The sequence below is a fragment of the Pristis pectinata genome, chromosome 1 (genome assembly GCF_009764475.1).
Source record: "Pristis pectinata isolate sPriPec2 chromosome 1, sPriPec2.1.pri, whole genome shotgun sequence".
Classification (NCBI taxonomy): domain Eukaryota; kingdom Metazoa; phylum Chordata; class Chondrichthyes; order Rhinopristiformes; family Pristidae; genus Pristis; species Pristis pectinata.
This window is the reverse complement of record NC_067405.1, coordinates 76067210-76083841: the sequence shown is the minus strand read 5'-3', so window position 1 is coordinate 76083841 and position 16632 is coordinate 76067210. Positions and strand designations below refer to the sequence as shown.

The window sequence follows — 16632 nt, the reverse complement described above, 5'->3', positions numbered from 1 at the left end:
GCGTGTCCAGGAAGGATTCCTGACACAGTATGTGGACAGGCCGACTAGGGGGAGAGGCCATACTGGATCTAGTACCAGGCAATGAACCTGGTCAGGTGACAGACCTCTCGGCAGGCAAACATTTCGGAGATAGTGACCATAGCTTACTGACCTCTAGCATAGCCATGGACAGGGATAGGAGCAGACGATATGGGAAAGTTTTTAATGGGGGGGGGGCGAATTACGATGGTATTAGATAGGAACTTGGGAGTGTAAATTGGGAACAGATGTTCTCAGAGAAATGCATAGAAGAAATGTAGAGGCTGTTTAGGGAACACAAGCATGGGGTTCTGGATAGGTTTGTCCCACTGAGACAGGGAAAGGATGGTAGGGTGAGGCAACCATGGTTGACAAGAGAAGTGGAACATTTAGTCAAGAGGAAGAAGGAAGCATACTTAAGGTTTAGGAAGTAAAAATCAGACAGGGCTCTTTAGAGTTATAAGGTAGCCAGGAAGGAATTTAAGAAGGGACTTAGGAGAGCTAGAAGAGGACATGAGAAGGCCTTAGCGAGTAGGATTCAGGAAAACACCAAAGCATTCCACACTTATGTGAAGAACAGGAGGATGACTAGAGTGAGGGTAGGACCACTCAGGAATAAAGGGGGAAACATGTGCCTGGAGATGGAGGAGGTTAGGGGAGGTCCTTAATGAATACTTTGCTTCAGTGTTCACCAGGGAGAGGTACTTTGACAAATGTGAGGTTAGCATAGAATGGACTAATGCGCTGGAGCATCTTGACGTTAAGGAGGAGGTAGTGTTGGACCTTCTGAAAAACATTAGGATAGGTAAGTCCCCAGGGCCAGACAGGATATACCCCAGGTTACTACGGGAGGCAAGGGAAGAGATTGCTGGGGCATTGACAATGATCTTTGCATCCTCCCTGGCCACAGGAGTGGTACTAGAGGATTGGAGGATAGCGAATATTGTTCCGTTGTTCAAGAAAGGTAACAGGGATAATGCTGAGAATTATAGACCAGTGAGTTTTACATCGGTGGTAGGCAAACTATTGGAGAGGATTCTTAGAGATAGGATTTATGAGAATTTGGAGAAGCATAGTCTTATTAGGGATAGTCAGCATGGTTTTGTGAGGGGCAAGTCATGCTTCATGAGCCTAATCGAGTTTTTCGAGGAGGTGACAAAACAAATCGATGAAGGTAGAGCGGTGGGTGTGGTGTATATGGATTTTAGAAGAGCATTTGACAAGGTTCCCCATGGTAGGCTCATCTAGAAAGTTATGAGGCATGGAATCCAAGGAGACTTGGCTGCATGGATTCAGAATTGGCTTGCCCAAAAGAGGCAGAGGATGGAGAGTATTCTGCCTCGAGGTCAGTGACTAGTGGTATTCCACAGGGATCTGTACTGGGACCCCTGCTCTTTGTGATTTTTATAAATGACTTGGATAAGGAAGTGGAGGGATGGGTAAGTTTGGAGATGACACAAAGGTTGGAGGTGTTGTGGATAGTGTAGGAAGTTGTCATGGGTTACAACGGGATATAGACAGGATGCAGAGAAAGGCGGATAAGTGGCAGATGTTGTTCAATTCGGAAAAGTGTGAAGTGATACACTTTGGAAGAAGAACTTGAAGGTGGAGTACAAGGTTAATAGCAGGATTCTTCGCAGTGTGGAGGAACAGAGGGATCTTGGGGTCCAAGTTCATAGATCCCTCAAAGTTGTTGCACAAGTTGATAAGGTGGTTAAGAAGGTGTATGGTGTGCTGGCCTTCATTAGTCGGGGGATTGAATTCAAGAGCTGCGAGGCAATGTTGCAGCTCTATAAAACTCTGGTTAGACCACACTTGGAGTATTGTGTTCAGTTCTGGTCACCTCATTAATAGAAGGATGTGGAAGCTTTGGAAAGGGCACAGAGGAGATTTACCAGGATGCTGCCTGGATTAGAGAACATGTCTTATGAGGAAAGGTTGAGCGAGCTAGGGCTTTTCTCTTTGGAGCAATGCAGAATGAGAGCCAACTTGATAGAGGTGTATAACATTATGAGGGGCATAGATAGAATGGATAGCTAGCACCTTTTCCCCAGGGTGGCAATGGCCAATATCAGAGGACATCAGTTTAAGGTCAGAGGAGGAAAGTTTAGGGGAGATGTCAGAGGTAGGTTTTTTTTTTACACAGACAGAGAGTGGTGGGTGCCTGGAATGCAGGTAGTGGTAGAGGCTGATATGATAGGAACATTTAAAAGACTCTTAGATAGGCACATGGAAGTAAGTATAATGGAGGGTTATAGGCTGTGTAGGAGGGAAAGGTTAGATTGATCAGTGAGCAGGTGTTTATACAGATTGGAACAACATTGTGGGCCGAAGGGCCTGTACTGTGCTGTACTGTTCTACATTTTAATAGTCAGTGACATCAGTCTATTCCTGGTTAAAGGTTTCTCATTTAATTTCGTTGTGTTTGTGTAAATTCCACTTCGAAGGATTATTGGTACATTGCACATTGCTTCTGCTCAATGATTCTCCTCTTCATAGTTTTCTGTTCAGCAGAGGTTATAGAATTGTGTCCTCAATACAAACATTTTTTATGTCACCAGTACCTGCTCTCATTTGCTCGAGAACTGAAAGTTCCTAGGTGAAAACTGAACTATCTGCCTAAATGGCTCCACATGGCTTGCATGAGTACTATGATCACAGACTCATAGTAGGACCTAGTTCTACTGAGCAATCCTTGTATATGGCTATTATGTGGCAACATGCTTTAAGAAATGGATTAACTTGGTGTTCAGAATATCTTGTAAATGGTCATTATATTTGGTTCACTGTTGAAATCAAGTCAACATGACTGATTGCCCTATAACACAATGATTGCTAATAATTGTGCCACCAGGTTGCCGGGAGCTAACCATCTCCTTATCTACTAAGTCAGGCATGTCAAAATTCTACTCCTCTTCATTGCCTCTTTCACACCTGTGAATTGTGAGAAGCTCGAAGGGCCCTTTCCAGATATGCAAAAAATTTAAAAAGCTAAAATTTGGCAATTTAAAAATTTCTAACAGTTCAATGAAAGAATAAAGACACATAATTATGTTGCATAGCATTAGCTGTTTTAGTAAACAGGTGCCAAATTGATCTAGTGCAAATCACAAGTATGCATTTTTTGGATGAATTGCACCATTGGACAAACTGGTTAGCATTAATTACAGATATTGATCACACATATATTTTTATTCATATTTATCATTCGGCATACAAGGAGGCCATTCAGCCCATCGAGTCCATACCAGCTCTCAGAGCAATCTGATTTCCTCCTTCACCCTCCTTGTTTCCCTGCAACTTATTCTCCCTATGGCTCACCATGGCTCCTGCAATGGAGGTGTCCACCAGAAGGCACTTCCCATGCTCCTCTATCTCTCTTGCAAGCCAGATAATCACAAATCCATGCAGATTAGTCATCTCCTGTAGACTAATCCATCTAAAGAAGACTGACACATTGTTGTTTTCCAAAGAGTTAGTACACTAGATAACCCACCTCCAGAGCTGACCCCAGTCCACCGGAGCCATATCTCCTTCCTCTAATATAAATTTTACAATTTGCAAGATATCAGGATCTGCGATACAGGATGGAAGTGACAAATGCAATGACACAAGGTTTTTTTTCTCTGCCTCATATGAGTCATGTTCCCGGACAGAAGGGTGCGGGAGGAGGCTGAGCAGCTGGGACTCCTAGAAATCCACAACGATAAAGGTACAAGGGCACAGCAAGGATGAAGAGAGGGAGCAGTGGTTAGGAACATGAACAAAAGATTTAAATGGGCAAAAAAGAAGATGATTAGGATGAGGGAAGATGGAAAATGAGAGTGTTAACTATTAGTGCACGATGATTTCCACTCCTCCATTAGATCATTTCCTCATTTTTCCTCATTGGCTTCAGGCTCGTGGCCAACATACAGTACGGCTGGAAGGATTCCCTCCAGTTGTTTGGAAGAGTCCCCTCCAATTGGTTGCTCCCATTACCCAATGTGAAGCATTTCCTTCTCCAACCAAAAGGCAAGTGTGTTACTGATGTTGTTTCACAATAGGCAGGATATGACAACAATGGTGGAATAGGTGTGAATCACACATGCACTTGAAGGCAGAAATGCTGGTATCACAAGATCAGATTTGTGGGTAATGCCAACCACTGAGCATTAAAGATTTTCCTTCACAAGTTGCGACCAGCTTTGTGGAGATTCACGCCTGGCATATCCTCTTGCGTAATTGGTTCAAAGGAGATTTGGTGGGGATAGTATAACACAGCAGCCTTCCTCCCAAGTCCTTTACATGGGTTATGCCTTGCTTGAGTACATGCCGCAGAATTTACTCCTGCTAGCCGCTAACACTTGGTCATCAATTTTTCCTTCTGATGGAAGACCAGCATATTTCACCCAGACCATAGGGCCTCTATTTCCAAGGTAACTGTCTTCCACCAGGAACTGAAGTTTACCTCAATATGGATGTTTGGGAACAGCCTGCCAAACACAGAAGTCTTATGCTATTGAGCTATTGGGGATGAAATGGGTTAGATTAATGCATCTCTTTCCACACCTGCCATGCAAAGAGGCATTCCAGAAGGAAATGGGTAACAGTCTCTTCCCCACTGCAGCCTTGAGGGCAGCTGATGGTGGCCCCAAATTTAGAAGGACGGCACCATGAGGACCTTTCTCATTACCATCCAGACTATATTCTGGTTCCAGTGATGAGATGTCTGGCCAAATGGCATCCACCATCTGCCCAGTGCAGGCGATTCAATAGTTTAAAACTTTGATACTGAGCCATTAGGTTAAGCCTACCAAAGATCACACAAAAGGAGAAAGAAGGAAAGCCTTTGAGCCAGTGTGGCATTGCCTTCTGTAGGAATTTACATGATCTCAATTGCCTCTTAAATGATTACAGAATATTTTACCTTTACTGCTCTACCCAGTGAACAGTTCCATGCACTAAAAAGCCTTTTGCATGAAAAGGTATTTCCTCATATTATGGATCCTACTTTTGTCAGTTTGTTCCCAGCTCCACTTGTCTAACAGCTAAAGTTTAACTCAAATTAGTAATCAAAATTAACTTTACTATTTCATCTGGTTACTTCAAGTATGTCTAAAAATACATCCAGTTTTAAGGTCAACAACTCCAACTTTTTTTTCTTCTTCCTTTTGGTTAGAGCAACATTTATAAACAAAGCTTGAGTGTCATAAGTATTTTTCGAGAGGAAGATTATTGCAAAGGTATCTCTATCAATCTGTAGATATAGTTTGTGGGATTTCAATCACAGGGGGGCTTATGATGCTATGTATACGTTTATTGGTCATTTCACCATGTCCTGTTCAGATCCTGTTTGGATCTGGTCATTTCCCTAGAAGCCAGTAAAACACAGGAAGCCTTACCCTTGGATATTCAATACGTTTCTTGTTTTGGACAGTGTGAAAGGACAGTTTTCTTGCAGACCACCTTGTTAAATGGAACACCACTCAAATGGAATATCATCAAATTTGCAACCAGAAATCAATTAGTATCTTCCTAGTCAACAGGTCAAACTTTGAAATCCATCACAAAAATAGGTCCCAAAACCCAAATCGCTCAATTTAATACTCAAAACTTTAGAAAGAATAGCATAATTAAATGAGCAAGAGGTTCACAAAACATATTAACATCCTTATGCTGCAATTTTTACTCATTTTCCCTTGCAACTTTGTTATTTAATACTAAGAATAAGCTTAGTTATCTTTCAACCTAGCTTTAAAAAAATTTTCTTGTGCATTAGAGATTAGAATTTAATGCTGTATTCTAGATATAGATTGACTAAAACATAATATATCTTATTACTTGGTAATTCCAGCTGCATTTTTAATTACTTCTGTGAAGACAGGACCCATTTGATATCACTCCTGCATTGCCACTATCTACTTTAATATGACAGAATCATGTTTTTTTTGCTAAATAAAAGGTCCTATATAAAAGAAACTTGTCATTAGCTTGTTTTAACTCTGCTACAATTTCTTTAATGCTTCAACAAACATTACCTTATTCCCCCTTCTCAATGTGGAAATCAACCCAATTTCTATCGACCTTTTAAATCCAGATTATTTATATCTGAACAACAGTCTGTGCCTCAGCAGTAAACTATAGAACAGTCCATTACTTCTATTATCCTATCACCCTCCTATATAGAACCTGCAAATTCCTTTGTTTCAAATAATTCAAGTTTTTTGTAGAATACACTTGCACAAAAACAACTCAACCTTACTATTTTCATTCTATTGTTTAAATTCCCCCACGTCTTCACCCCTACCCTCTCTGTAACTTCCTCCATCTTATCCAATCCTTACCTCTTTCCATTTGGTCTATTGTTAATGTCTGATTTCTTTTGCCTGGTCATTGGTAGCCAAGCTTCCTCCACTTTTTTCCCCTCATCTCTGGTTCCCTCTTCTCATTTTAATTCTTTAACCAAGATTTTAAACATCCAAATCCAGTATCTTAATATACTTGATAATATTCAATATCAAGTTATGCCTAAAACACTGTTGTGAAGCTTCTTGGAAAATTTGAATGAATTGAGGCGCTATATTAATGCAAGGTACTTTTATTATTGAAGCCAATGAAAGTTTATGAATGATTTTCTTGAGTCTAGGTACATTACTACATAGGTCTTTCAAAGTCAAACAGAGGTATCACTCAAAAAATTTGGTCAAGTATGGTCTGTCATTCCTGAAATTGCGTTAGCTGTCATTTATTGGGCTTTCAAATGTATATTCTTCCTAATGATCAATTCCATGTCCTTTAATTGTCAACATAATAATAACAATATAGCAGTTGCTTGAGTCTGTTTTATTACTTTTCAGAAAATAGGTGCTATAGTGGCTGCTTTCCACTGAATCCAATGGCTCCAATGATTATCATAAATTTTGTTTCTAAACTTACCACATTTGGGTTTATAGTATCTATTCTCATGGGTTTACTGGTTTCATCATTAAAGCCAGTCTAGACATCCATACAAGTGGTGGCACATTTAACTAAGAGTCCAAGCATTCTTGATACTAAACTCAGCCAAAATGGGATTGGTGGTTTTCACGATTTTTTTAATACTGACAACAAATTATTTCACACACAACAATAGACTTTTCATGCACAACTGCTGTTGAACAATCCAATCATATGTCTGAAAAAGGTTAATCGAGATTTTAAACATCCAAACCCAGTACTTTAATATGTCTCAATATCATGCTACATCTGAAACATTTTTGTAAAGCTTCTTGGAAAATTTGAATAAATTGAGGTGCTATATTATTGCAAAGTACTTTTATTATTGAAGCCAATGAAAGTTTATGAATGATTTTCTTGAGTCTAGGTACGTTACCACATAGGTCTTTTCAAAGTCAACAGAGATAACTTTGTCATGATAATCAAGGTCCTAATCATATAGTTAGTACTTCAACTGCAATTTTCAGCAATGCAAAAGTAAACGTGGCAATGCTGTCACTCCACAGTTGTGTATCGGTCTTCTGCTCAGTAAATACACTAAAAAACATTAAAAACTGATTAGTTAATTAGAAGGAAGAGGTACACCTTCCTGACTTTTAAAATAGTTCAGGTTCAGTGCTGTTCTGGCTTTGCCCAATTTGGATATCATGTAATGTCCTCATACTGAGATCCAAGCTGCAAACCCTGCTTGGCAATCCAATTGGCCAAATGGCTAACATTCCTGATATCAGAGATATTAAACAGCATTGGGCTACAGTCTGGTTCTGGAATTAATTATCTGCCCAAGGTTGAAACTAATCCCAACATATCTAAGTAATGCTAAGTAGTTAATCAACATTCTTGAAACAAAATGATGAACTACAAACATATATATCAGTGTGCATATATTTTGTGTGACTGGGTATGTTTCTGATTGTCAAAAACAAGTGAGACATACAAGCTTTGGAGGCAATGCAAAGGAGAACATCAAAATTAATTCCTAGTCTAAAAGAGAAGAGATTGGAGAAAATTTGACATTTTAGAACTAAAAAGCAAATTTCAGACTAATTTCATAGAAATAATCATGTGTACTTTAACATGTTTTTACTTTAGATTTTCAACATCTGTAGTTTTCTTGAATTTCAAGAAGTTAAGCAAATGGTAAGGACGTTTTTTGAATATTACTTTAAATGAATTTGTATCAGTAAGGCAAGGATGGGAAGTACACAGGTTCAAACTAATCAAAGATTAACAAGATTCCTTTCATCAGGTTCTTAAGCATAATAAAGAACATTTGAAAAGGAATTCCGGGTAGACTGCTGGAGACTAAAATTCTGGAATGTTTCAGAAAAATAGATGCATCAATGGGAGGAATGCAGTCTGTCTGTGTGGATGAACCAAAATGTAATTATGGTTTACTGCACTTGCTCTTACTTTTCAATGTCTCATCCATCCTAACTCATTACCTTTGTATGGTATACATCATTTCCTCCCCACCCTAACCTTATTCCCCCACCTGTTGTTTACAAGTAACCCCTTCAATTCTATAAGTTTCACATTAAATATTACAATCATACATCAATTATGTCTGTGCTTCTGCAATGAAAATGCACAAAGCCATTAAGGCTACTTTGGTAAAATGAGCCCTAATATTAGAAATCACTTTGAAACTCTATACTTTCTCCAATATAATATTCAATACCATTCAGTGGTTGAAGGGCCCCTACCCTGAAGACACATATTGCAAAAGAATCAGGGATGACATACGGGAACATTTCAATCATGCACCTTCCACAACAAACTTTAAAGGGTTCCAGAGACCCAAGTCAATAAACATGTGCCATCTGGGGGGCCAGAGGTGCAAGGGGTGGGGTGGGGTGGAGGGGCACAGTTTCTTCTTGATGGTCAAATGAAAAGAGTGCTAATGACTGGAGGCACAATCTGGCCCTGGAATGGGGGATTAAAGGGTAGGGGTGGATCAGGTTGGCAACGAGTAGATCAAGGCCAGGTGAAGGAATATGGAATCAGATGTCCATCAGTGATCTCAGAGAATCAGGGTATGTGTCATTTGATGGGAGGGTGAATTCATACCATAGGGAAGCCCTCCCCCACCAAGGATAGAAAGCAATATGGGAATAATATTAGTCACTTCCAGTCTAGGACTGCAGCAAATAAACACAGTTGTGTCAGGACAATGTGGACTAATTTCCCTGAAGCACATTGCACAGGAAATCATCACTTGATATGTTTGATGATGAAATCACAAGTACCACATCAGAAAATGGCTGGTGGAAGTTTTGGAGTGATACAAAATAATCCAGAAATGATCATGAATCTGTTTCACTCTAAAGTCACATGGTGTTGAAATAAACACAATCACATTTCTCAGCATAGACTCTTTAGTGTCCCTTGCAAAATGGCCCATGCAGATATACTTCCACTGATGACAAATTTCTACCAATGAGATTTCTACTTATTTACTCTCCAAAATAATATCTGACTGCCAATCAGACCCAGTAAAATGTTTGCCAAAATCTCTTTATGAAGTTCTGTACTGAAAGGTTTCTGAAAATCAAAGTTCATAATATTAATTGCCTTGACTTCTCCTCTTCCCTCACTCACTCCAACCTCACCCCCTCAGACATCCTCCTGATTCACCCAAGTCCTGTTGCCCTTCCCCTTTCTTTCCACCCTTAACCCCAGTCCCACTACCCCAGGTTCTTTCCCCTCCCACACCTGGTTCCATCTGCCTATCACCCAAACACTCGACCCACTTGGTCCTTTATCCCCACCCTTCCCATCTGCCCAGCATCCCTCCCTTATCTAGTTCCACTCACCATCTTCCTTTTTTTAAAATCAGATTCCATAACCTACAGTCCCTTGTTGTTTCTACTAATTACATCCCCGCCTCTGTCGCTATCTTCACCCCTCCCTAAGACTTATTATTCAACTGAGCCAATGACTTGCATAATAACTGTTCCATTTCCTTCAGTAATCATTGTTCAATGATGTCAGATCCAGCAACCTAATCAATTTTCAATGGCTTAATCCAAGCCAAAATCATTTCTGCAGTTATCTCCATGCAGTAATTTTAGGCGCACTTTTATCTGCTCCCACATCTCAATAGTGAAACAGATGCAAAATATTTATTTAGCATTTTAGCTATATCCAGATTCCAAATCCAAAGCTGCTTTACTAAATTTCTCAAAGCACCACTGTGGCTTTTCTTGCATTTAACAATTTTTTTTTAAAAACACTTTATCAATATGGCCTGTGATTCATTCATTCAACCATGCCATTTGTGAAATGTTAACTTTGAGGTTTATTTGTCCATGTAACCTGCATTTACATTTTACCTTTAAAACCCTTTCTATTTATTTGAAAGACAGAAGATATTCCCCTTTGAGTGCAGATTGGAATGGTCTTTTTTTTAAGTTGTCTGTTGGTTATCTCCATCTAACAATGCCAACCTACATTCTCAAAACTTTTTTTTAAATGGTAAAACGTGCTCCACTCAAATCAGGTATCAAAATTAAATTACCTATATAGCACTAATTTATTTAAGCAGCTCTAACTGGTGATACAGTGCTCACTGTTGATGAGATTGTAAAGGGTTGCTAGGAAATGGAATGTCCCAACCAGTACAGTGAGGGGAGTAAAACGAATAACACTTGTCAAACGATAGGTAGATGAATATCTGAAAAATATGATCAACAGGGTTTGCAACGAGAGCTACTCAGGTACAATAATGGCCGAAATACTCCTTCTTTACCGTGAAATTCTGAGGTTGTTAAATGGTGATCTGATATCATCTAGGTAACACTTACTGATAAATCTATTAAATTACTTCCCAAACTTGCTGCGTTTGAATCAACTGTCGCCAGTACCCACTACAATCTTTGTCGCGGCACTAATTTTGGAACAGGTAACAGACCCATTTCGAACCAATTGTTATCAATTCGTAATACGCCAGGCTTGTCATTGTAGGCATGATAGCTTTGTTTTAAATAGAATAAATTAAGTGATTGATCATAAAAAGTTCTGGCATCTAAAGCAGTTTCTAAATTCTTACTATCTACGTATGACCGAAGTCTTGAACCAAATAAAATGTTTGCCAGGTTTGAAACCCTGACGCTGAGCCTCTTTAACACAGGCCATTGCCTGGGTCGCTCCTGCTTATGACAAGGAGAAACGATTATTTTGCGGGAAGGCTGACGTGAAGTGAACTGATTTGGCCTTCCCTCTGCGTTGGGGGTGAAGGGTTTACCTGCATTTTATGCTTCTTTCCCCCGATGACCTGGTAGCGCACTCCTGTTCGCCACATCGTACTACGATGGCGGCTGCCCCTCGAACCCTTTTAGTCGCCAGCTGCATCGCAATGCCAGGCCGCACCTCCCCGGGCTGAGGCCGCTGCAGGGTCGGCTCACTCCTGGAATCCCGGAGCGGGCCCGTTTCCTGGATACAAGCGGCTGTAGCCCGCAAGCCAACATGCGGGTTCTGTATCGCACTGCTCCATTGAATTCCCCTAGGAACTGCAACGTCTTAGTGTGAGGTTACACTTGCTACAGATGATCATTTCAGCTGCAATTACACATGCTTTTGCATTCTGGAACTGTTTAATGTGGTGTAACGAGAACGCAAATAAACTCCGGATTCTTATTTATGCAGTGAGGTAACTTTAGCGTAAAATGTAATATATAACGAGTTAATCAGTGCAATATTGTGTTTACAGCAAAACGAGGCGTTGGTGGTGAGTCGCGTACAGGTGCAAAAGGTGAACATACAGAGAAAGCGACTGCTTCCTCTAGAACGAGGCTGTTAGTTCGTATAGCGGAGGTGTGTGGATTCGACTGGAGTTGTCTTTAAAGCTTCATTTGGAATTCCGGCTATGTTTTATATTATTTGAGAAGTCACAATGTATTGTATATACACTGTTTCCAAAAAGAGAAAGATGATACATAAATCACGATTAAGATAAGGCTAGATTGGAAAAAAACGGTTAAGGGTAAATGAAGTCTGAGCTTTAATTTTAAAACTGAGAACATGAGAAGATCGTCAAAAGATCCATGTACAGGTTAGAGGCAGAGTGGGGCGGGAGAGCAATTTGAAATCATCTCTGCAGGAATGCTGAAAATATAGGGAAGTCTCTTAGCTCTTGAAGAGACTCAGATGTTTTGAAGAGAGTTGTTTATGGTGAATTTTGTTTTTTCGTGCTATGAAAACCTTAGTGAAGAGCATTAGCTCCTGATTAGACAAAGTTCCTCATCCCGGAATTCAAATTCCTCCATAACCTTGGAGGAATCTTTCTCAACCCTGCACCCAGCCGACACACCGCCCGACCCACCCATGCTGAGTCGTGTACGTGTAGGCAAAATCTAGCCTGCGCGGGGTACACAAGTTTTGGTATGCACATTTGGGGCTGAATTCAGGCGAATTGCAGTTCTCCATCGAGTTACCCATTACCTAGACAGTTGAACAATTTCTGAACAATAGGTGCCTAGATAGGTTGTCCTCTCTTTTTATCTTTATAACTTCCTCCAACCTTATCCTTTTTTCCACTTACTCCTCCCTTCTCTCCCTACTTACTCACTGCAGTCCATTGGCCTTTAGCCATCTCGGTCTGAATCGATGTAAATCCCTTTCTAAATCTATTTTCTGCTCCATTTCTATCTCCTTTATAAGACGTTGCTCTTACCCTGTTTGGTTGCCCAAGCTTTACATCACCTGTTCTAATGCCTCCTCCTGTGGTTGAATATTATTCTTTTCTCTGATTACCTTACCATAAAGCACCTTGGCTGTTTCATATGGTAAACAATTATAAATACAAAATTATTGTTATTTATAATATGAGTGAGACAATGCAGTAGCAATACCAATCAAATCTACTGATGTCAGGCTAATTGACTGTATTTCCCAGTTTTCTGTCACCCTTGTTTCTTAAAAAGTAAAATTAAAATTGCTACCTTCTAATCTAGAATCTGTGGAATTTTGAAGAATGACAAGCTGTGCACCCACTGCTTTTCAAAAACACAGGGTGCAGATTATCCACGTCTTGGGGATTTATCAAGTTCAGTCTCATTAATTTCTCCAAGACTTTTTTTAAACAATGCTATTGTCTTTCAGCTACACACTTTCTAGAGCACTATGTTTAGCTTCTCCACCATTTCCTTGAGGATATTTTGTGTTGTCTTCTGTGAAGACTGACACGAAACATCTGTCTAACTGCTCTACCCTACCTTTATTTCCCAATGTAAATTTCTCCGTTCTCTAAGAGACCCATGAAATGTTTTGCTAATTTAAAATATCTGAATAAGCTTTTATGGTCTGTTTAATAATTTTTGGTAGATTTTTCTTGATTTCTATTTTTCCTTTCTTTCTCAGTATCATAGTCTTCCTTGGCTGAATTCTGAAATTTTCCAATCCTTGGGATTACTGCTCTTTTTGACAATATTACAAGCTTTTTTTTGTATTCTGATATTCTTATCTTTTGTAAGCCATAGTTGGACCACTTTTCCTGTTGGATATTTGTGTCTTAAAAAGATATATATCTGTTATAAACTGTATAATCATTCTTTAAATGTTAGCAATTGCAGGTTTACTTTTATACCTATTAATGTAGCTTCCCAGTGTACTAGAGCCAACTTACATTTTGTACTACTCAGTTTGCTTTTTTAAAACTTCGGATCTTGGTTATTTGTTGAACTAAATCACTGCCAATCTTAATTAAAAACTTAATTATTTTATGCCCCCTCTTCCCTAAAGGCCCCTTGTGTGGAATTGTACATTAAACATTAATATTAGTTGTAAAATAGTCTGTTCCCTAGTTGTGTGCTCAAAATATTGATTGATAAAACAAAATACACACCTTCAATTCATCCTCCACACTTTTACTGCGAATTTGGTTTTCTCTGCATACATGTAAATTAAGGTTTCCTATTACTATCCCCATATTATATTTGCTTCATGGTCCAACTATTGAGTCTACAACTGATCCAACCTTAGGTGAAGGCTGGTGGCAAACAAGCTCTGACAATGCACTGGCACTTTTTTCTCAATCTTTCTTGCTGCAATACTACACCTTGCCTCCAACAAATTTGCTGTGTACGTAAAATTAATTTTCTGAACCAATGGGAAGCTGCTCAACCTATAGCGACTACACTCCACAATCAAGGTCACGTGAATCTGGGTAGCTAGGTACAGTTCTATGATGATGCTTGCATTTGTGCATGTTTAGATGCTGGTCTTCAAGTCATCATTGATTCATTCATAGAAGCATACGAGAAGATGGGCCTTGCATCCAATATCCCACAAAACAAAATTCCCACACTAACCTGATCTTGCTGTACAATGTTGCCCTCTGACATTAGAGATTCAGGTCAAGACCATGGAAAACATGAAACACTTCTTATATTTAGAATGTGGGAGGAATCCAGTTTCCTCCCACATTCTAAAGACGTACGGGTAGGTTAATTTTGGGTTTAAAATGGGCGGCGTGGAGTCGTTGGGCCGGAAGGGCCTGTTACCATGCTGTAAATAAAATTAAAATTAAAAATTAAAATTAAATATTTTGGGAGACACCTCTCAACAAAGGGAGAGGTTGATGAAGAAATACACCAACACAGTCTTTGATTGATTAATGTAAAGGTGTTTGAAGATTAAGACCTCAGAACTGATACAAAACTCATGGTCTACTGGGCAGCAGCGGTCCCTGATATCCATGAGCTTCCCATGACCATGTTTATTTGCCATAGACATTTCAGGACACTATAAAGATACCTCAAAATCTTCCAGATTCACTGAAGGGATAAACATACCACTGTCAGTGTCCTCTCCCAGGTCAATAACCCCAGCTTTGACACCCTAATTACACTCAGTCAATTTTGTTAGACAGGCTGTTGTTTGCGTGCCAAACACAAGACTCTCAAAACACACTCTATTCAGAGCTCTGTCATTGAAAGAGGTTTAAAGGCAGATAGAGGGAAAGATTCAATAATGTGTTCATAGCCTTCTTAACAATAATGCAACATCTCCACTGATTCTGGGAATCTGTGGGCCATGACCACTTGAAGTGGAGAAGAATCATTTGGAATGGTATTGGGAAATTTGAGTTTATGCATTGAGAATACACAGAAACCCTATATTAAAGGCAGAAAGAGTGCACCACCTCAGAAACTACCCACCCCACCAAGCCCATCAGGCATTTCTTGCCCTGTTTGTGGAAGAGTTTGTGGTTCCCACATTGGTCTCAGAACTCACAAAACCATAGTTTGGGGGCCGACAGACACTTCACATTGATGTTTTATGGTCCTTACTATTTCTTTGCTTAAGCCAAACTGAACCTACTGATTTTCAAATGGAAGTCATTTCTCTTGACTACCTTTACCCACTTTATCACCCACTGGCTCCCACCTCCCCCATCTGGTTGTGGTTCTATCTGCTTGTCTCCTTTCCCCTAAAATCTTTCTTTATCACCTTCCTTACTTATCATGTTCCAGGAGCCACAAGAGATTGCAGATACTGGAATCTGGAGCAACTGTGAGGGGAAAGCAATTGTCAATGTTTTGGGTTGAAACCCTGCATCAGGACACAGATGCTGCTCAACCCGCTGAGTTCCGCCAGTATATTGTTTGTTGTTAGAAGATTCCAGCACTGGTAGCCTTTGTGTTCCTGGTTATTACCCTCCTAGCTGTTTCCACCTTCACTGTCCCTGGCTCCATCTGCTCTTTGTTAGTCTGCATCTATCATCCACCTGCCTCTGTCTCCCAATTCCAACACCACCCCTCCCCCATGTGGCTCGATCTGCCTCTCCTCCCCCTTTCCTCCTTGTATTGGTTATCTTCCCTCTCCACCCTTAGTTCTGATGCAGGGTTTTGACCCGAAACATCAGCAATTCCTCTGCATCCACAGATGCTGCTCAACCTGCTGAGTTCCTGTAGCAGGTTCTTATTGGTCCAGATTCCAGCATCTGTAGTCTCTTGCTTCTCCAGCCTTCAATTTTTTTTCCTTTTTTTTTCCTTTTTTTCCCCCAGCTCAATTTGAGGGATAGTCCTGCGTTTCAGCACAATGTCCTCTGCTAATGTATTGCAAGTTTTTTAACTTATCGTAATGCAGCAGAGTAGATGTTATCTTTGTAGGTAACTCTTGGGATATACAATACAGTTGAACAAACTGCATGCTTTCAGGTGAGTATTACAATTGAATAAATGGATACTGCAATTGATAAAAGATGGTTGTGAGGGAGTTTGTTAGTGGGTAAGTAGGACCTGGACAGGCTGTTGAAAAACAGGGTTTGCAAAAGGCATGTACTTTGTGCAGGGCAAGCGCAGAAAGCTTGCAGGGCTACAGCCAGACAGCTAATGCAGAAACTTGTCTGTAAGGTCATAAATGCAGTTTCTGAATTCCTACAATTTTGTCATTTGCCCATATATTTCTTTTAAGTAACTGACATTCAACTCTACTTAGTATCATTTCTTGCTTGCTAACTTAGCTGTCTTTTTGTTGTTTAAAAGTGCTGTGTAAATGGAACTTATTATTGTTGCAGCTATATTCAGCTGGGGTGGATATAGTTGGGAGAGCAGACCAAACTCGCTTTCCACACTTGTACTTCACCAGTAATCTTCCTCTGTTCTGGCGATGCCATTCAGAGTTTTCTGGAAG

General features: G+C 40.0%; 1 protein-coding gene across 5 annotated transcripts in view; it reads right to left on the bottom strand.

Annotated features, from left to right (window-relative positions):
- The window catches only part of ikzf2 (IKAROS family zinc finger 2), a 158154-nt gene that overhangs the window by 101442 nt on the left and 40080 nt on the right, over positions 1–16632 (bottom strand). For 3 of the 5 annotated variants that reach the window (XM_052025305.1, XM_052025313.1, XM_052025359.1), the window contains exon 1: positions 11243–11494. The exons of 1 other annotated variant lie outside the window; for it this stretch is intronic. In XM_052025305.1, coding sequence (XP_051881265.1) covers positions 11243–11299 — 57 coding nt within the window. In that variant the 5' untranslated portion in view covers positions 11300–11494. Of the gene's footprint in view, positions 1–11242; positions 11604–16632 lie in introns of those variants that run through there. One more of the 5 variants, XM_052025368.1, reaches the window with a different exon arrangement.